We start from the raw sequence: 20,686 nt of genomic DNA on the forward strand, positions 1-20,686 counted from the left end.
GATGTGCAGCCGACAAATCTGCGGCAACTGTGTGATGCCATCATGTCAATATGGACCAAAATCTCTGAGGAATGCTTCCAGCACCTTGTTGAATCTATGCCACGAAGAATTGAGGCAGTTCTGAAGGCAAAAGGGGTCCAACCCGTTACTAGCATGGTGTACCTAATAAAGTGGCCGGTGAGTGTATATATATATATATATATATATATATATATATATATATATTTACAGTATTTTTCTCCAGAGCACCTATTCTTTACAGTGAGCACCCCCTATATATTTTTTGTTTAAGAAAAAGATACAGGTCATCAAAAAATTTCCTATTGACGTGTCAGGATAATTTGTGATGTCTGAACCTGAGGATCATATTAATTGACTGACATGTGGTGTATGTTGTACTGTCCGATCCCTCGGCTGCTTTAAGATTGTATTATATGCATCCAAAGTTTAAGCTTCCTATCCATTATCATTAATATAAAACTCCCATCAGGACAGATGAAGTTCTCTTGGCCCCTAAAATTAAAGGTACAAAATGTGTCACCCCCTCTCTCCAACTATTCTGCATTTCGGTGAGACATCATACACTTATGTCATGCTTTTGACCACAATCACAGCTTTTCTGGGAAAGCTCCGAATGCTGGATGGCAAATACATTGGGGATTAGTAAAACCATGCACAAAAACTGAGACACATATTAGTATCATGATTGTTGTTTTATCTACATTTTTATGTATAGTTTTACTTTTTATTTTTCAGCAAAATGTTGCTGCCTTGTTTTTACCACTACATACAAATGTATACCCCTGTTGTAACACATAAAACAAGCTGTATTGACCCCTTCAAGGTCCATGACGTACTGTTACATCAAAAAAGCTGGTTTGGCTATATGGAGCGGGCTCAAGTGCTGAGCCTGCTCCATGGAAGACAGATGCCGGCTGTATTATACATCTGCCTTGAAGTGCAGTATTCAGAGCTAGTTCTGATTGCTGCTGTTCACCCCTGATCTAAAGCTATCAATCATTAACAGTAGCATTTAAGACACACGGTCCTGGCCATAAGTCTGGCCACTGCCTGCACTGAGAAAGCTGATCAGTGGTGGTACCAGGTGTCGGACCCCCACCAGTTGGATATTGATGACTTATTGTAAGGAAATGTCATCAATATAAAAGTAATGGACCAACCCGTTGGCCTCAATGTTGGTCTTCCTATGAAGTCCAGCTGGGCTTTATTAGAGTCCATGATTTGTTGTATGGTTGACTCAACTTCTTGAAGAGAACCTGTCAGCAGGATTTTGCTCAGTAAACTGCAGACACTGTCAGGTTAGCGCCATTATACTGATTAAAAGGACACCCCAATGCAAGCAGGAAGCTGGGAGACCGGGGAGTAAAGAGCTCCTGAAGAATGAACACCTGAGGTCTAATGGCACTGTAGGCATGTGCCTGCCCCTACCTACACTTTGTGACAGCCCTTACTAACATATCTCATGAAAAAGAAGCTTTGCGCCATCCATCTTAAAGGGAATGATTTACACCACAATAAAAAGAATACAAATATTGTCACCTTAGAGTTCCTTGCCGATGCTTAAAGGAGCTGTATGGTCCTAAACTAGAAGTCTGCAGTCACTCTATGTTACTGCAAACTTGTGAATCCTCACGTCATGTGTACTGCGCGCTGTAAGGATTCTCCAGTGCTGGCGCCGGGAATGATTGGTTATATGACCACATGTATGCGATATGCATACTCCCAGGCACATTCTGACTAGATTGTTTCCAGTCTATCTTTATGCACTTGCATTAAATGAGGTCGTATCCATTTAATCAGAATGTGGCCAGGAGTGTGCATATCCAGCGGTCACCCTGCCCTAGCACAGTAGAGTCCTCACAGCTCGCAGTGTGCACAATGTGAGGATTCACAAGTCTACAGTCACTGCAGACTTGTAGTTTTGCACCGGACAACCTCTTTAAGTGGGTCACGATACCTTGTCATAATACCCTTGTAAATTAAAGTACTTTACATAAAAAGATCACAGCCTCACAGGGACTAAAAAATCAGTCATGGACATGTGATGGACACAGCGGTGTGAAACGTTGCGCAACGTTAGTCCATGTCATGACATGGACAGATTTTTAACCCCAGAAGTGAAGAATGATGGTTCCTATTGAACAATTGCTAGCAGAGAGAATAAAGCTGTGAGGAACCCACACAGGAGTACATTGGAAAATAAAATACATTTTTTCATGATACAGAGAGAACAAAGAGACTAGAAAAGAATATCCCTTAAAGTTGTGGGTGGTCGAGTTTCACAAGGCAAATATAATAAAAAAAATATTCTTTTATTTATTTTTATCAGGTCCCAAAATTAGCGAGAGGTCATAATTTCTATGACCTACATGTATCTGCGCATGGAGAAAAACTCAATGTGAATGAGAGCAAAAAGATAATGATTCATGACAGAGGTATTCCATGCATCATTCACAGTGATAAGACAACCTACAAGCCAGGTGATACAGGTAAGTGATTCACGGAAAGGAAAAGCAAATATATTATTTTACTCACTTATATAGCACCATTAATTCCACCGAAATTTCCATATAGGAAAGATATATATCTTTGTACTGTGTTAGCCAGTAGATAGAATAATATTAAGAATTGAGAGTCCTCAGTGGTTGATACCTTTTAATGGCTAACTGAAAAGATGGTAACAAATTGAAAGCTTTCGAGACTACTCCGGTCTCTTCATCAGGTATAGACTAATACAAATTATTTGCATAAAGAGTGATGTTATCAAAACTACAGTAATCTGAAAAATACTCTACCAATCCAATAAAAATGTTTGCCAGCAAGGTAGTAATGGTAATAAATTGGACTAAAATGTAACTTTTAATTATATTAATTAAAACCAATTAAGACAAGAACAAACAACAAACACTAATATAGAAAACACCCAATAGGCCCAATATTAATAGGTATATCTGGGCGGTAATATTGCTTAAATGAGTGCTCTCAATCTCTCAGCCTCTCAGCCAATGACATCATATAATTTAAAGCAATATATCAAAAATGCTCTTTTTCACCACGCGGTTTCTTACTATATATAAATATACCGGATATTCTTAGTGATCTACAAATGACATTTGGCACCAAGTAGATATATTATTTATACTAAATCTAGACACAATTGCTAGATAAATTGCCGCATGGTGACATTATTTTCACACAAAAAGCATCTGTTTAAAACAATGGAACGGTCTCACCCAGGTATCATGCTCAGCAAACCTTCCTAGTCTCGAGGACAGCTCCACACAATTCCTCTGTTGGTCCACAGATGGGGGATGGGCGTGCACCAAAACCCACGGCTTTCAAACCCACCATTTGGATCTCCAACTGAAGGATATTGTTAACCCCATGGCCTCCCAACGCGTTTCATTTCTCAAAAAAATCATCAGGGGAGGAATAAATAAATAAACTGCCAACTCAGGGAGAAAAGGTGTTTTCCTCACAGGGAATAAACAACCTTCTTGTTCAGCTTCATCTTGCGGTCTGCCGCCGCTCATGTCTCAGTCATTTATAGTAATTTACTCGTTCAGGGTAAATCCCCATAACCCCCAAACATCAGAGAACCCACCTATTCATTTCCGGAGTACAAAGTCCGTAGTATACTCCATGTGCGTTTCATCTGGTAGGCGCTAAAGAGGATCAACCCCTCACTACAGCGTCATCCATACGCCCACTTCATACGTCATCCTCAAACGCCATTCAGCCTATATGAGTCTGCTGTTGTGAATTTGCTTTTTGCTCCCTCTAGTGGTTACTAGTTTTTTGACTCTGGTTTTTCTGTCATTCCTTTTATCCGCACCTGGGTCGTTAGTTAGGGGTGTTGCTATATAAGCTCCCTGGACCTTCAGTTCAATGCCTGGCAACGTAGTTATCAGAGCTAGTCTGCTGTGCTCTTGTCTACTGATCCTGGTTCCAGTTATATCAGCTAAGTCTGCCTTTTGCTTTTTGCTATTTGTTTTGGTTTTGTATTTTTGTCCAGCTTGTTCCATATCTATATCCTGACCTTTGCTGGAAGCTCTAGGGGGCTGGTGTTCTCCCCCCGGACCGTTAGACGGTTCGGGGGTTCTTGAATTTCCAGTGTGGATTTTGATAGGGTTTTTGTTGACCATATAAGTTACCTTTCTTTATTCTGCTATCAGTTAGCGGGCCTCTCTGTGCTAAACCTGGTTCATTTCTGTGTTTGTCATTTCCTCTTACCTCACCGTTATTATTTGTGGGGGGCTTCTATCCAGCTTTGGGGTCCCCTTCTCTGGAGGCAAGAAAGGTCTTTTGTTTTCCTCTACTAGGGGTAGCTAGATTCTCCGGCTGGAGCGTGTCATCTAGAATCAACGTAGGAATGATCCCCGGCTACTTCTAGTGTTGGCGTTAGGAGTAGATATATGGTCAACCCAGTTACCACTGCCCTATGAGCTGGATTTTTGTATTCTGCAGACTTCCACGTTCCTCTGAGACCCTCGCCATTGGGGTCATAACAGTTTGCCAGGCCAGTATTAAATGTTTAATGCATTGCAGAAGAGGGATTATAAGAAAGAAGATTCTGAGTTTTTTTTTTTTTTCTTCTTCCCCTTTACCTCAGAGTGGCTATGCTTGCTGCAGACATGAATGTCCAGACCTTGATTACAAGTGTGGACCAGCTGGCTACTCGTGTGCAGGGCATACAAGACTATGTTATCAGAAATCCTAGGTCAGAACCTAAAATACCGATTCCTGAACTGTTTTCCGGAGACAGGTTTAAGTTTAGGAATTTTGTGAATAATTGTAAATTGTTTTTGTCCCTGAGACCCTGTTCATCTGGAGACTCTGCTCAGCAAGTAAAAATAGTTATTTCGTTCTTACGGGGCGACCCTCAGGATTGGGCTTTTTCGCTGGCGCCAGGAGATCCGGCATTGGCTGATATTGATGCGTTTTTTCTGGCGCTCGGTTTACTTTATGAGGAACCCAATCTTGAGATTCAGGCAGAAAAGGCCTTGCTGGCTATGTCTCAGGGGCAGGACGAGGCTGAAGTGTATTGCCAAAAATTTCGGAAATGGTCCGTGCTGACACATTGGAACGAGTGTGCACTGGCCGCTAACTTTAGAAATGGCCTTTCTGAAGCCATTAAGAATGTTATGGTGGGTTTTCCCATTCCCACAGGTCTGAATGATACTATGGCACTGGCTATTCAAATTGACCGGCGGTTGCGGGAGCGCAAAACCGCAAATTCCCTCATGGTGTTGTCTGAACAGACACCTGATTCGGTGCAATGTGATAGAAAAACCGCAAATTCCCTCATGGTGTTGTCTGAACAGACACCTGATTTAATGCAATGTGATAGAATCCTGACTAGAAATGAGCGGAAAATTCATAGACGCCGGAATGGCTTGTGCTACTACTGTGGTGATTCTACACATGTTATCTCAGCATGCTCTAAACGTATAGCTAAGGTTGTTAGTCCTGTCACCGTTGGTAATTTGCAACCTAAATTTATTCTGTCTGTAACTTTGATTTGCTCACTGTCATCTTATCCTGTCATGGCGTTTGTAGATTCAGGTGCTGCCCTGAGTCTTATGGATCTGTCTTTTGCTAAGCACTGTGGTTTTACTCTTGAACCATTAGAAAATCCTATTCCTCTTAGGGGTATTGATGCTACGCCATTGGCAGCAAATAAACCGCAGTATTGGACACAGGTTACCATGTGCATGACTCCTGAACACCGCGAGGTGATACGTTTCCTGGTTTTACATAAAATGCATGATTTGGTTGTTTTAGGGCTGCCATGGTTACAGACCCATAATCCAGTCCTGGACTGGAAGGCTATGTCAGTCTCAAGTTGGGGCTGTCGGGGTATTCATGGGGATTCCCTGCCTGTGTCTATTGCTTCTTCTACGCCTTCGGAAGTTCCGGAGTATTTGTCTGATTATCAGGATGTCTTCAGTGAGTCTGAGTCCAGTGCACTGCCTCCTCATAGGGACTGTGACTGTGCTATAGATTTGATCCCAGGCAGTAAATTTCCTAAGGGAAGACTGTTTAATCTGTCGGTACCTGAACATACCGCTATGCGTTCATATATCAAGGAGTCTCTGGAGAAAGGACATATTCGTCCGTCTTCTTCCCCTCTTGGTGCGGGATTCTTTTTTGTGGCAAAAAAGGACGGATCTTTGAGACCTTGTATTGATTATCGGCTTTTAAATAAGATCACTGTCAAATTTCAGTATCCTTTACCGCTGTTGTCTGACTTGTTTGCCCGGATTAAAGGTGCCAAGTGGTTCACCAAGATAGACCTTCGTGGTGCGTACAACCTTGTGCGCATTAAGCAAGGTGATGAATGGAAAACCGCATTCAATACGCCCGAAGGTCATTTTGAGTACTTGGTGATGCCTTTTGGGCTCTCCAATGCGCCTTCAGTTTTTCAGTCCTTTATGCATGACATTTTCCGGAAGTATCTGGATAAATTTTTGATTGTTTATCTGGATGATATTTTGGTTTTTTCTGATAATTGGGATTCGCATGTGGAGCAGGTCAGGTTGGTCTTTAAAATTTTGCGTGAAAATTCTTTGTTTGTCAAGGGCTCAAAGTGTCTCTTTGGTGTACAGAAGGTTCCCTTTTTGGGGTTCATTTTTTCCCCTTCTGCTGTGGAGATGGACCCAGTCAAGGTCCGAGCTATTCTTGATTGGACTCAGCCCTCGTCAGTTAAGAGTCTTCAGAAGTTCTTGGGTTTCGCTTACTTCTACCGTCGTTTTATCGCTAATTTTTCTAGCATTGTGAAACCTTTGACGGATATGACCAAGAAGGGCTCCGATGTAGCTAACTGGGCTCCTGCTGCCGTGGAGGCTTTCCAGGAGTTGAAACGCCGGTTTACTTCGGCGCCTGTTTTGTGCCAGCCCGATGTCTCACTTCCCTTTCAGGTTGAGGTGGATGCTTCAGAGATTGGAGCAGGGGCCGTTTTGTCGCAGAGAGGCCCTGGTTGCTCGGTTATGAAACCTTGTGCCTTTTTCTCTAGGAAGTTTTCGCCTGCCGAGCGAAATTATGATGTGGGCAATCGGGAGTTGTTGGCCATGAAATGGGCATTTGAGGAGTGGCGTCATTGGCTCGAGGGTGCTAAGCATCGTGTGGTGGTCTTGACTGATCACAAAAATCTGATGTATCTCGAGTCTGCTAAACGCCTTAATCCGAGACAGGCCCGCTGGTCATTGTTTTTCTCCCGCTTTGATTTTGTTGTCTCGTATTTACCAGGTTCAAAGAATGTGAAGGCCGATGCTCTTTCTAGGAGCTTTGTGCCTGATGCTTCTGGAGTCGCTGATCCTGTTGGTATTCTTAAAGATGGAGTTATCTTGTCAGCTATTTCTCCGGATCTGCGACGTGTGTTGCAGAGATTTCAGGCTGATAGGCCTGAGTCTTGTCCACCTGACAGATTGTTTGTCCCAGATAAGTGGACCAGCAGAGTCATTTCCGAGGTTCATTCCTCGGTGTTGGCAGGTCACCCGGGAATTTTTGGCACCAGAGATCTGGTGGCCAGGTCCTTTTGGTGGCCTTCCTTGTCAAGGGATGTGCGGTCATTTGTGCAGTCCTGTGGGACTTGTGCTCGAGCTAAGCCTTGCTGTTCTCGTGCCAGCGGTTTGCTCTTGCCCTTGCCTGTCCCGAAGAGACCTTGGACACATATCTCCATGGATTTCATTTCTGATCTTCCGCTATCTCAGGGCATGTCCGTTATCTGGGTGATATGTGATCGCTTCTCAAAGATGGTCCATTTGGTTCCTTTGCCTAAGCTGCCTTCCTCTTCCGATCTGGTTCCTGTGTTTTTCCAGAACGTGGTTCGTTTGCACGGCATCCCTGAGAATATTGTGTCAGACAGAGGATCCCAGTTCGTTTCCAGGTTCTGGCGATCCTTTTGTAGTAGGATGGGCATTGATTTGTCGTTTTCGTCTGCTTTCCATCCTCAGACTAATGGACAGACGGAGCGAACCAATCAGACTTTGGAGGCTTATTTGAGGTGTTTTGTCTCTGCTGATCAGGACGATTGGGTGACATTCTTGCCGTTGGCTGAGTTTGCCCTTAATAATCGGGCTAGTTCCGCCACCTTGGTTTCGCCTTTTTTCTGCAACTCTGGTTTCCATCCTCGCTTTTCTTCGGGTCATGTGGAGTCTTCTGACTGTCCTGGGGTGGATTCTGTGGTGGATAGGTTGCAGCGGATCTGGGATCATGTGGTGGACAACTTGAAGTTGTCACAGGAGAGGGCTCAGCGCTTTGCCAACCGCCGCCGCGGTGTGGGTCCCCGACTACGCGTTGGGGATTTGGTATGGCTTTCTTCCCGCTTTGTTCCTATGAAGGTCTCCTCTCCCAAATTTAAACCTCGTTTTATTGGGCCTTACAAGATATTGGAAATCCTTAATCCTGTATCTTTTCGTCTGGATCTTCCTGTGTCGTTTGCTATTCACAATGTATTTCATAGGTCCTTGTTGCGGCGGTACATTGTGCCTGTAGTTCCTTCTGCTGAGCCTCCTGCTCCGGTGTTGGTTGAGGGCGAGTTGGAGTACGTGGTGGAGAAGATCTTGGATTCTCGCCTCTCCAGGCGGAGGCTTCAGTACCTGGTCAAGTGGAAGGGCTATGGTCAGGAGGATAATTCCTGGGTGGTCGCCTCTGATGTTCATGCGGCCGATTTAGTTCGTGCCTTTCATGCCGCTCATCCTGATCGCCCTGGTGGTCGTGGTGAGGGTTCGGTGACCCCTCACTAAGGGGGGGGTACTGTTGTGAATTTGCTTTTTGCTCCCTCTAGTGGTTACTAGTTTTTTGACTCTGGTTTTTCTGTCATTCCTTTTATCCGCACCTGGGTCGTTAGTTAGGGGTGTTGCTATATAAGCTCCCTGGACCTTCAGTTCAATGCCTGGCAACGTAGTTATCAGAGCTAGTCTGCTGTGCTCTTGTCTACTGATCCTGGTTCCAGTTATATCAGCTAAGTCTGCCTTTTGCTTTTTGCTATTTGTTTTGGTTTTGTATTTTTGTCCAGCTTGTTCCATATCTATATCCTGACCTTTGCTGGAAGCTCTAGGGGGCTGGTGTTCTCCCCCCGGACCGTTAGACGGTTCGGGGGTTCTTGAATTTCCAGTGTGGATTTTGATAGGGTTTTTGTTGACCATATAAGTTACCTTTCTTTATTCTGCTATCAGTTAGCGGGCCTCTCTGTGCTAAACCTGGTTCATTTCTGTGTTTGTCATTTCCTCTTACCTCACCGTTATTATTTGTGGGGGGCTTCTATCCAGCTTTGGGGTCCCCTTCTCTGGAGGCAAGAAAGGTCTTTTGTTTTCCTCTACTAGGGGTAGCTAGATTCTCCGGCTGGAGCGTGTCATCTAGAATCAACGTAGGAATGATCCCCGGCTACTTCTAGTGTTGGCGTTAGGAGTAGATATATGGTCAACCCAGTTACCACTGCCCTATGAGCTGGATTTTTGTATTCTGCAGACTTCCACGTTCCTCTGAGACCCTCGCCATTGGGGTCATAACAGTCTGCGTTCCAGGCGGCCGATATGTGCATCACTTCCGGTGCATGAAACCGGGGGTAACCATTGTTACTCTTCCCACTGCAACTTAGATATCCCGGAACTTAATCTCAGCACATTTCTAGCCCCTCCTAGAAACTCCTCCCGGAGCTTCAAAATACAGATTTTTGGCCGAAATAATAGAAAAATAGGTGCGGTACTTCTGAATTTCATAAATTAAACTGAAATGTGTTTCAGATTCAATTTTAACTCAAATTTCATATAATTGTCCTGCCACCTCAAAAAATGAGGGAGGAGAAAAAATAGGCATATACTCATTACAGTTTGGACACATTAGACACGGTAGACATGGATCTTGGAAGAAAGAAAAGTGAAGAGGGGTGCACATACTACAACAACGCCCTACTCTTCTCTATCTGTACCCTACCTAACTGCGGGGGTTGGCACCCTACATAGACGAGATGGCGCCCCCACTCCACGGCGGGTATCCCTAAACTAACCCTATAATGCCCTACTCTCATGGTGATGAAATATAGAAAAGATGACTAAATTATAACAACTAGAGTGCAGAAGCATAAAGATAAGCATTCCATTTATAAGAGAAACGATCTAAATATCATAGATAATAGGGGCCAGGGATATGTGCCTGTTATCTCAACTGCACTTTACCCTGCCTAAACAGTGGAGGTTGGCACCCTATAAAACACGACAATAGTGGCGCCCCCACTCCGCGGCGGCTGGGCCCTGTATCTCCCTAGCTCAAGATGTTTATAAAAAGCAACTGAAGGTGAGGGTCTCATTGAGGCCTGTCGGTGTCTGTGTTCTCAGGCGATGTATCCACCTTGCTTCACACTGTAAGACCCTCTGATCCCAATCTCCCCCCCTTCTTGGCCTTTCTACTTTATCAATACCCATGAATCTTAAATGGGAGTAATTTCCATTATGGACAGTGTTAATATGTCTCGATAGCGGAGTGTCTCTCTTGAGTTCAATATCTCTAAGATGTTCACCTACTCTTCTACGTAATTCTCTAATCGTCTTTCCTACATATTCTATACCACAAACACAATCCGCCTTATAAACCACTCCCTTTGTCCTACAGTTTATAAAGTGTCTTATTTCAAATCTCTTTTTTGTGACATTACTCTCAAAAAATTTCCCTTTGGTTATCACTGGACAAGCCACACATCCACTACAAGTGTAGCACCCCTTTATCTCTTGTGTCAGCCACATTTCCTTTTTTGGCGGGACATAGTGGCTGAATACCAGCCTGTCTTTCAAAGATCTTCCCTTTTGGAATGTGATTTTTGGCTGCGGTCCCACCATGTCCCCAATGTCCTCGTCCATTCTAAGAATTGGCCAATGTCTCTTCAAAATTGACCGTATCTGGTCTGCTCCATTATTGTAGGTAGTAATGAACCTACAATTTTGTGACTCAGCCTGGGGCACCGCAGGTCTTAAAAGCTGTGTCCGGTCAAGTTTTTTTGTTTCATTGAATGCCTTCTTTAGGACCCCCTGCGGGTAGCCCCTATGTTGGAACTGTTTACGCAAGTCCTCTGCCTGATCTAGAAAGTCAGTCTCCAGGGTACAATTCCATCTCAGACGAAGATATTGCCCTTTTGGAATGCCCCTCCTCAGAGGTGTTGGATGGTGACTCTCCCATCTGAGGAGGGCATTCGTGGAGGTAGGCTTTCGATAAACTTTGGTATTAAGCAGGCCATTTGCATCTTTTTGAATTAACAAATCCAAGAAAGCAAGCTCAGTAGAATGGCATTCAAAAGTAAAAAACAGACCCAGGGGATTATTGTTCAGTTTTGTCACAAAACTTCTCAGGCTCGGCATGTCACCATTCCAAATTACCAGGACATCATCTATATAACGTGCCCATAATGTAATTTTGGCCGATTCTTCCACAAGATCTTCCCCGAAGACACAATTCTCCTCCCACCAGCCCAGGAGCAAGTTGGCATACGAGGGCGCACAAGGGCTACCCATCGCGGTGCCCCTGAGCTGGTGGTACAAGAGACCGTCAAATAGAAAAAAGTTAGTGGTCAGACAAAAGTTCAACAAATTCAACACGAATTGGTTGTGTGGCCCAAACTGTCGGCCCCTTGTGTTCAAGAAGGACTCAACAGCTTTTAATCCATCCTGATGGTTATTGGACGAATAGAGGGCCTCCACATCAATACTGCATAAAAGGGAATTTGTTTCCACTTGTATGCTCTCTATTCTCCTTAATAAGTCTGTTGAGTCTTTCACAAAAGACTCACACGGATGCATGGATCTCAGAGGCCCAGGAGGTCTTTTCTGAGAAAAATTTCACCCAACCGAAATATACTCCCTCATACAGTAAGGCTATGTTCACACGCTGCGGGTTTTGCTGTGGACCCGCAGCTGTTTTGCAGCTGCGGGTCCGCATCCTTTTTCCATGTAGGTTACAGTACAATGTAACCTAATGGAAAACAAAACCCGCTGTGCCGACGATCCTTTTTTTCTGTGGAAAATCCGTGCGGATTTTCTGCAGAAAAAAAGAAGGACCATGTCACTTCTTGGTGCAGAATCGCAGCGATTCTGCACCCATAGAGATGCATTGAACCGCTAACTTCCCGCATGGGGCTGTGCCCACGTTGCGGGAAGTTAAGCGGATAATGTGCCGATGGTACCCAGGGTGGAGGAGAGGAGACTCTCCTCCAGGCCCTGGGAACCATATTTGGGTGTAAAAAAAAGAATTAAAATAAAAAATCATGCTATACTCACCTCTCAGCGCTGCCCGCGGCGTCCGGTCTCAGTTGCTGTGCCGAACAGGATCTGTGGTGATGTCGCGGTCACATGACCGTGACGTCACGAAGGTCCTTGTTGGCACAGCCGCTTGCAGCGCCGGGGAGATCGCGACGTCAGTGGGTGAGTATAGCCAATTTTTATTATTTTTTACATTACTATTGATGCTGCATATTGCTGCATATGCAGCATCAATAGTACAGCAGTAATCCCGCAGCGGAAACCGCGGAACAAACCGCGATAAATCTGCAGGGATAACCGCAGCGGTTTTGCCCTGCAGATTTTCAATTCCGCTGCGGGATTAACCCGCAGAGGAACCCGCAGCGTGTGAACGTGGCCTAATGCTTTCAAAGAGCTAATTAAGGCATACAAAACGCAAATTTCAAATTGGTGGGAGGTTCAAAGCCTAGAGAACTACACAAAAGCGGGCATAGTTCCACGACATTTGAGGATCACTTTACAACCAGGGTTCAGGTACAGAAATTCATCATTTAATGAACAATGGGAGAAAGAGGCGACCGCTAGCTCCCTTAGATTTATGCACATCCTCTTAGAGGAAGAAAAGAAAAATCTTGTATGTACAAATGATAAATTGAAAGAACAAATTGCGATAACAAAAAAGTTTGCAGGGGAGACAGATTTTACAGCCAAAGAACAAACTCTCCAGAATACAGTGGAAAGATACCAATATAATCTGAAAGAACGAAAACATCGGAATTTCGTAAGAGATTTACAAGACTTTAGAGATAAAAAAGCATATCAATTCCCTACCAGTAGAAATACATCACGGAATTTTGAGACTGATATTTCCTCGACAGATACTGATTTATCACACGGTGAATCACGCCATAAGACTGGGAGAAATAGACAACGGGGACGCGGAGGTCAGAGGAGGCGACCAAGCGAGAGACCAACTGGGGGTCGTTTTTTAGATCAGGGGTACCCCTTGAGGAACCGGATGAACCTCAGCGGGCAGAACCCATAGAGGAATCCCAGATTATTAATCTGTCTTCAAAAATTCTGACAGATAGCGAAACCAAAGTTCTTAATAAGGGTCTAAATTTTGTCCCGACATCTGACTTCCACACTTTTGACAGCTTAAAAGACCTTCACCTTTTTGTAAGGAAGTTGAAGTGACGAAAGCACTTCATTAGAGAAGATAAACGACTTTGTCAGAATATGGATATTCCTGACTCTTTGCTATCTGATGTGAGATTATTATATGATTTATCAGAACCAGTCCCTGGATCTACAGGTGAAGGTCCGTTTACTCAATTAAAATCTAAAAGTAAAAGAATGCCTCCTGTGCAGGGTGATCAATCAACAATTGATGTGTTTTTAGAATTGGTTTCAAAAGATTTTGAGAAATTGGAAGGTAAAAGGTTGGGTGGTCATCGAAATTTGACAAAAATGGAAATGGAAGCACTTAAATCCCTTGAGAATGATAAACATCTCACGGTGAAGCCTTCTGATAAAGGAGGCAACATCGTAGTGATGGATCATAAAACCTATCAGGAGATGTGCCATAACATCTTGAAAGATAAAAAAGGTTATCAACACCTGATTTCGAATCCTTTGCCTGATTTCTTGAAGCGGTTGAAACTTATTCTGAGGGAGGGTCTAAATAACTTGGTTATTGATAAAAATGAACATGACTTTATACTCCCTACTCACCCCGTTTTGGCGACCTTTTATTGCCTACCCAAGATCCATAAGGGCCTATCCTGTTGTGAATTTGGTTTTTGGGCTCCCCCGGTGGTCACTGGTGGTACTGGACTTGTGTGCTTCACTTTCTCTGTTCACCTGTTTCCATCAGGATATGGGAGTATCCTACTTAGCCTTGCTGCTCAGTTATTCTGGTGCCGGCCATCAATGTAACCAGAGCCTTTCTGTTGCATGTTCCTGCTTCTAGACTACTATCAGCTAAGTTGGACTCTTAGTCCTAAGTTTGTTTTGCATTTTTGTTCTAGTTCACAGTTATGTTATTTTTCTGTAGCTGGAAGCTCTTGTGGGCCGAAATTGCCACTCCGGTGTCATGAGTTGACACATGAGTCTTAAAGTAATTTCGGGATGGTATTTTAATAGGGTTTTCAGCTGACCGTGAAGTTCCCTATTGTATCTTCTTGCTATCTAGTAAGCGGACCTCGCTTTGCTGAACCTACCTTCATACTACGTATGTCTTTTCCTCTGAACTCACCGTCAATATATGTGGGGGGCTTCTGTCTCCTTTTTGGGGGAATTTCCCTAGAGGTAAGCCAGGTCTGTCTTTTCCTCTATTAGGGTTAGTTAGTCCTCCGGCTGGCGCTGGGCGTCTAGGGATAAACGTAGGTACGTCACCCGGCCACTGTTAGTTGTGTGATAGGTTTAGCTCATGGTCAGCTCGAGATTCCATCACCCAAGAGCTGTTCTGTTATTTATGTTCTCTGACTTTCCCTTGCCATTGGGAACCATGACAGTATGGCCGGCCAAGGGTTAAAACCGTTGGCAGAAGAAAGGAGAGAAAAAGAAGTCTTTTTTTTTCTTCCTCTGAGCTTGCTTTTTAGTTTACTCAGTTGCATTTCTGCTCTAATTGCAGCCTTTGTCTCTCTCTCTCCTTCTAATCCTTGAATGGCTCTGATCTCACCTGATTAAAATGGATCCTCAGAGTGTGGCTACAGGTTTGAATAATCTTGCTATGAAGGTTCAAAATTTACAGGATTTTGTTATTCATGCTCCTATATCTGAACCTAGAATTCCTATACCAGAATTTTTCTCCGGGGATAGATCTCGTTTCCTGAATTTCAAAAATAATTGTAAATTATTTCTTTCCCTGAGATCTCGCTCCGCTGGAGATCCCGCACAGCAGGTTAAGATAGTAATTTCCTTGCTGCGGGGTGACCCTCAAAACTGGGCATTTGCATTGGCACCCGGGGATCCTGCGTTGCTCAATGTGGATGCGTTTTTTCTGGCTTTGGGGTTGCTTTATGAGGAACCTAACTTAGAGATTCAGGCTGAAAAAGCCTTGATGGCCCTATCTCAAGGGCAAGATGAAGTTGAAATATACTGCCAAAAATTTCGTAAATGGTCTGTGCTTACTCAGTGGAATGAGTGCGCCCTGGCGGCGAATTTCAGAGAGGGTCTCTCTGATGCCATTAAAGATGTTATGGTGGGGTTCCCTGCACCTACAGGTCTGAATGAGTCCATGACAATGGCTATTCAGATTGATCGGCGTTTGCGGGAGCGCAAACCTGTGCACCATTTGGCGGTGTCTTCTGAGAAGGCTCCAGAAAATATGCAATGTGATAGAATTCTGTCCAGAAGCGAACGGCAGAATTTTAGGCGAAAAAATGGGTTGTGCTTCTATTGTGGTGATTCAACTCATGTTATATCAGCATGCTCTAAACGTACAAAAAAGGTTGATAAGTCTATTTCAATTGGCACTTTACAGTCTAAGTTTATTCTGTCTGTGACCTTGATTTGTTCATTATCGTCAATTACCGCGGATGCCTATGTCGACTCTGGCGCCGCTTTGAGTCTAATGGATTGGTCCTTTGCCAGGCGCTGTGGGTTTGATCTGGAGCCTCTGGAAGTTCCTATACCTCTGAAGGGTATTGACTCTACACCATTGGCTAGTAATAAACCACAATACTGGACACAAGTGACTATGCGTATGAATCCAGACCATCAGGAGATGATTCGCTTCCTTGTGTTGTACAATCTACATGACGTTTTGGTGCTCGGATTACCATGGTTACAATCTCATAACCCAGTCCTTGACTGGAAAACAATGTCTGTGTTAAGCTGGGGATGTCAGGGGGCTCATGGGGACGTACCTTTGGTTTCCATTTCGTCATCTATTCCCTCTGAGATTCCGGAATTTTTATCTGATTATCGTGATGTTTTTGAGGAGCCTAAGCTTGGTTCCCTACCTCCTCACAGAGATTGCGATTGTGCCATAGATCTGATTCCGGGCAGTAAATTTCCAAAGGGTCGTTTATTTAATCTATCTGTACCTGAACATGCTGCTATGCGAGAATATATTAAGGAGTCCCTGGAAAAGGGACATATTCGTCCTTCTTCATCTCCCTTAGGAGCCGTTTTTTTCTTTGTATCTAAAAAAGATGGCTCTTTGAGGCCGTGTATTGATTATCGACTCTTGAATAAAATTACAGTCATCAGTATCCTCTGCCACTGCTTACTGATTTGTTTGCTCGAATAAAAGGGGCTAAGTGGTTCTCTAAGATTGATCTCCGTGGGGCGTATAATTTGGTGCGAATTAAGCAGGGGGATGAGTGGAAAACCGCATTTAATACGCCCGAGGGCCATTTTGAGTATTTAGTAATGCCTTTTGGTCTTTCAAATGCCCCTTCAGTCTTTCAGTCCTTTATGCATGACATTTTCCCGTGAATATTTGGATAAATTTATGATCGTGTATCTGGATGATATTTTGATTTTTTCAGATGACTGGGATTCTCATGTCCAACAGGTCAGGAGGGTTTTTCAGGTTTTGCGGGCTAATTCCTTGAGTGTGAAGGGTTCTAAGTGTATTTTTGGGGTTCAAAAGATTTCTTTTTTGGGGTACATTTTTTCCCCTCTTCCATTGAGATGGATCCTGTCAAGGTTCGGGCTATTTGTGATTGGACGCAACCTTCTTCTCTTAAGAGCCTTCAGAAATTTTTGGGCTTTGCTAATTTTTATCGTCGATTTATAACTGGTTTTTCTGATGTTGCTAAACCTTTGACTGATTTGACCAAAAAGGGTGCTGATGTTGCTGATTGGTCCCCTGCTGCTGTGGAGGCCTTTCGGGAGCTTAAGCGCCGCTTTTCTTCCGCCCCTGTGTTGCGTCAGCCTGATGTTACTCTTCCTTTTCAGGTTGAGGTCGATGCTTCCGAGATCGGAGCTGGGGCGGTCTTGTCGCAGAAAAGTTCCGACTGCTCTGTGATGAGACCTTGTGCGTTCTTTTCTCGAAAATTTCGGCCCGCCGAGCGAAATTATGATATTGGTAATCGGGAGCTTTTGGCTATGAAGTGGGCTTTTGAGGAGTGGCGTCATTGGCTTGAGGGGGCCAGACATCAGGTGGTGGTATTGACCGATCACAAGAATTTGATTTATCTTGAGTCTGCCAGGCGCTTGAATCCTAGACAGGCGCGCTGGTCGTTGTTTTTCTCTCGGTTTAATTTTGTGGTCTCATACTTACCGGGTTCTAAAAATGTGAAAGCGGATGCCCTTTCTAGGAGTTTTGAGCCTGATTCCCCTGGTGATTCTGAACCTACAGGTATCCTTAAGGATGGGGTGATATTATCTGCTGTTTCCCCAGACCTGCGACGGGCTTTGCAGGAGTTTCAGGCGGATAGACCTGATCGTTGCCCGCCTGGTAGACTGTTTGTTCCTGATGATTGGACCAGTAGAGTCATCTCGGAGGTTCATTCTTCTGTGTTGGCAGGTCATCCCGGGATCTTTGGTACCAGGGATTTGGTGGCTAGGTCCTTCTGGTGGCCTTCCCTGTCTCGAGATGTACGAGTTTTTGTGCAGTCTTGTGATGTTTGTGCACGGGCCAAACCTTGTTGTTCTCAGGCTAGCGGATTGTTGTTATCTTTCCCTATTCCGAAGAGGCCTTGGACTCACATCTCTATGGATTTTATTTCTGATCTCCCTGTTTCTCAGAAAATGTCTGTCATCTGGGTGGTGTGTGACCGTTTTTCAAAGATGGTTCATTTGGTGCCCTTGCCTAAGTTGCCTTCCTCATCCGAGTTGGTTCCTCTGTTTTTTCAAAATGTGGTTCGCTTGCATGGTATTCCGGAGAATATCGTTTCTGACAGGGGGACCCAGTTCGTGTCTAGATTTTGGCGGGCGTTCTGTGCTAGGATGGGCATTGATTTGTCTTTTTCGTCTGCGTTCCATCCTCAGACTAATGGCCAGACTGAGCGAACTAATCAGACCTTGGAGACTTATTTGAGGTGTTTTGTGTCTGCAGATCAGGATGACTGGGTTGCCTTTTTGCCGTTGGCGGAGTTTGCCCTCAATAATCGGGCTAGTTCTGCCACTTTGGTTTCTCCTTTTTTTTGCAATTCGGGGTTTCATCCTCGTTTTTCTTCCGGTCAGGTGGAGTCTTCGGATTGTCCTGGAGTGGATACTGTGGTGGATAGGTTGCATCGGATTTGGGGACAGGTGGTGGACAATTTGGAGTTGTCCCAGGAAAAGACTCGGCATTTTGCTAACCGCCGTCGTCGTGTTGGTCCTCGTCTTCGTGTTGGGGACTTGGTGTGGTTGTCTTCTCGTTTTGTCCCTATGAGGGTTTCTTCTCCTAAGTTTAAGCCTCGGTTCATCGGCCCGTATAAGATTTTGGAGATTCTTAACCCCGTGTCCTTTCGATTGGACCTCCCGGCATCTTTTTCTATCCATAATGTCTTCCATCGGTCATTATTGCGCAGGTATGAGGTACCGGTTGTGCCTTCCGTTGAGCCTCCCGCTCCGGTGTTGGTTGAGGGTGAATTGGAGTACGTTGTGGAGAAGATCTTGGACTCCCGTGTTTCCAGACGGAAACTTCAGTATCTGGTCAAGTGGAAGGGCTACGGTCAGGAGGATAATTCTTGGGTGACAGCCTCTGATGTTCATGCCTCTGATTTGGTCCGTGCCTTTCATAGGGCTCATCCTGATCGCCCTGGTGGTTCTTGTGAGGGTTCGGTGCCCCCTCCTTGAGGGGGGGGGTACTGTTGTGAATTTGGTTTTTGGGCTTCCCCGGTGGTCACTGGTGGTACTGGACTTGTGTGCTTCACTTTCTCTGTTCACCTGTTTCCATCAGGATATGGGAGTATCCTATTTAGCCTTGCTGCTCAGTTATTCTGGTGCCGGCCATCAATGTAACCAGAGCCTTTCTGTTGCATGTTCCTGCTTCTAGACTACTATCAGCTAAGTTGGACTCTTAGTCCTAAGTTTGTTTTGCATTTTTGTTCCAGTTCACAGTTATGTTATTTTTCTGTAGCTGGAAGCTCTTGTGGGCCGAAATTGCCACTCCGGTGTCATGAGTTGACACATGAGTCTTAAAGTAATTTCGGGATGGTATTTTAATAGGGTTTTCAGCTGACCGTGAAGTTCCCTATTGTATCTTCTTGCTATCTAGTAAGCGGACCTCGCTTTGCTGAACCTACCTTCATACTACGTATGTCTTTTCCTCTGAACTCACCGTCAATATATGTGGGGGGCTTCTGTCTCCTTTTTGGGGGAATTTCCCTAGAGGTAAGCCAGGTCTGTCTTTTCCTCTATTAGGGTTAGTTAGTCCTCCGGCTGGCGCTGGGCGTCTAGGGATATACGTAGGTACGTCACCCGGCCACTGTTAGTTGTGTGATAGGTTTAGCTCATGGTCAGCTCGAGATTCCATCACCCAAGAGCTGTTCTGTTATTTATGTTCTCTGTCTTTCCCTTGCCATTGGGAACCATGACACTATCCCCTCTAAAGGGGAGGCCTATAGTCTCTGGAATAGGCAGTATTGGTCACCATGCGGGAGTGTACATTGATGGGATCCTGAAACCCTTTGTTATGTCCTTGAACTCTTTTGTGAAAGACTCAACAGACTTATTAAGGAGAATAGAGGGCATACAAGTGGAAACAAATTCCCTTTTATGCAGTATTGATGTGGAGGCCCTCTATTCGTCCATTAACCATCAGGATGGATTAAAAGCTGTTGAGTCCTTCTTGAACACAAGGGGCCGACAGTTTGGGCCACACAACCAATTCGTGTTGAATTTGTTGAACTTTTGTCTGACCACTAACTTTTTTCTATTTGACGGTCTCTTGTACCACCAGCTCAGGGGCACCGCGATGGGTAGCCCTTGTGCGCCCTCGTATGCCAACTTGCTCCTGGGCTGGTGGGAGGAGAATTGTGTCTTCGGGGAAGATCTTGTGGAAGAATCGGCCAAAATTACATTATGGGCACGTTATATAGATGATGTCCTGGTAATTTGGAATGGTGACATGCCGAGCCTGAGAAGTTTTGTGACAAAACTGAACAATAATCCCCTGGGTCTGTTTTTTACTTTTGAATGCCATTCTACTGAGCTTGCTTTCTTGGATTTGTTAATTCAAAAAGATGCAAATGGCCTGCTTAATACCAAAGTTTATCGAAAGCCTACCTCCACGAATGCCCTCCTCAGATGGGAGAGTCACCATCCAACACCTCTGAGGAGGGGCATTCCAAAAGGGCAATATCTTCGTCTGAGATGGAATTGTACCCTGGAGACTGACTTTCTAGATCAGGCAGAGGACTTGCGTAAACAGTTCCAACATAGGGGCTACCCGCAGGGGGTCCTAAAGAAGGCATTCAATGAAACAAAAAAACTTGACCGGACACAGCTTTTAAGACCTGCGGTGCCCCAGGCTGAGTCACAAAATTGTAGGTTCA

The 20,686-nt window shown here is 44.6% G+C and overlaps 1 protein-coding gene across 1 annotated transcript in view; it reads left to right on the top strand.

The window, feature by feature from the left end:
* LOC143769708 (alpha-2-macroglobulin-like protein 1) overlaps positions 1 to 20,686 on the top strand; it is a 271,438-nt gene that overhangs the window by 39,669 nt on the left and 211,083 nt on the right. Inside the window, exon 3 of the mRNA XM_077258494.1 lies at positions 2,351 to 2,510. Within this exon, the coding sequence (XP_077114609.1) occupies positions 2,351 to 2,510 (160 nt within the window). The remainder of the gene's footprint in view (positions 1 to 2,350; positions 2,511 to 20,686) is intronic.

Source organism: Ranitomeya variabilis, chromosome 4, assembly GCF_051348905.1.
Source record: "Ranitomeya variabilis isolate aRanVar5 chromosome 4, aRanVar5.hap1, whole genome shotgun sequence".
NCBI lineage: Eukaryota > Metazoa > Chordata > Amphibia > Anura > Dendrobatidae > Ranitomeya > Ranitomeya variabilis.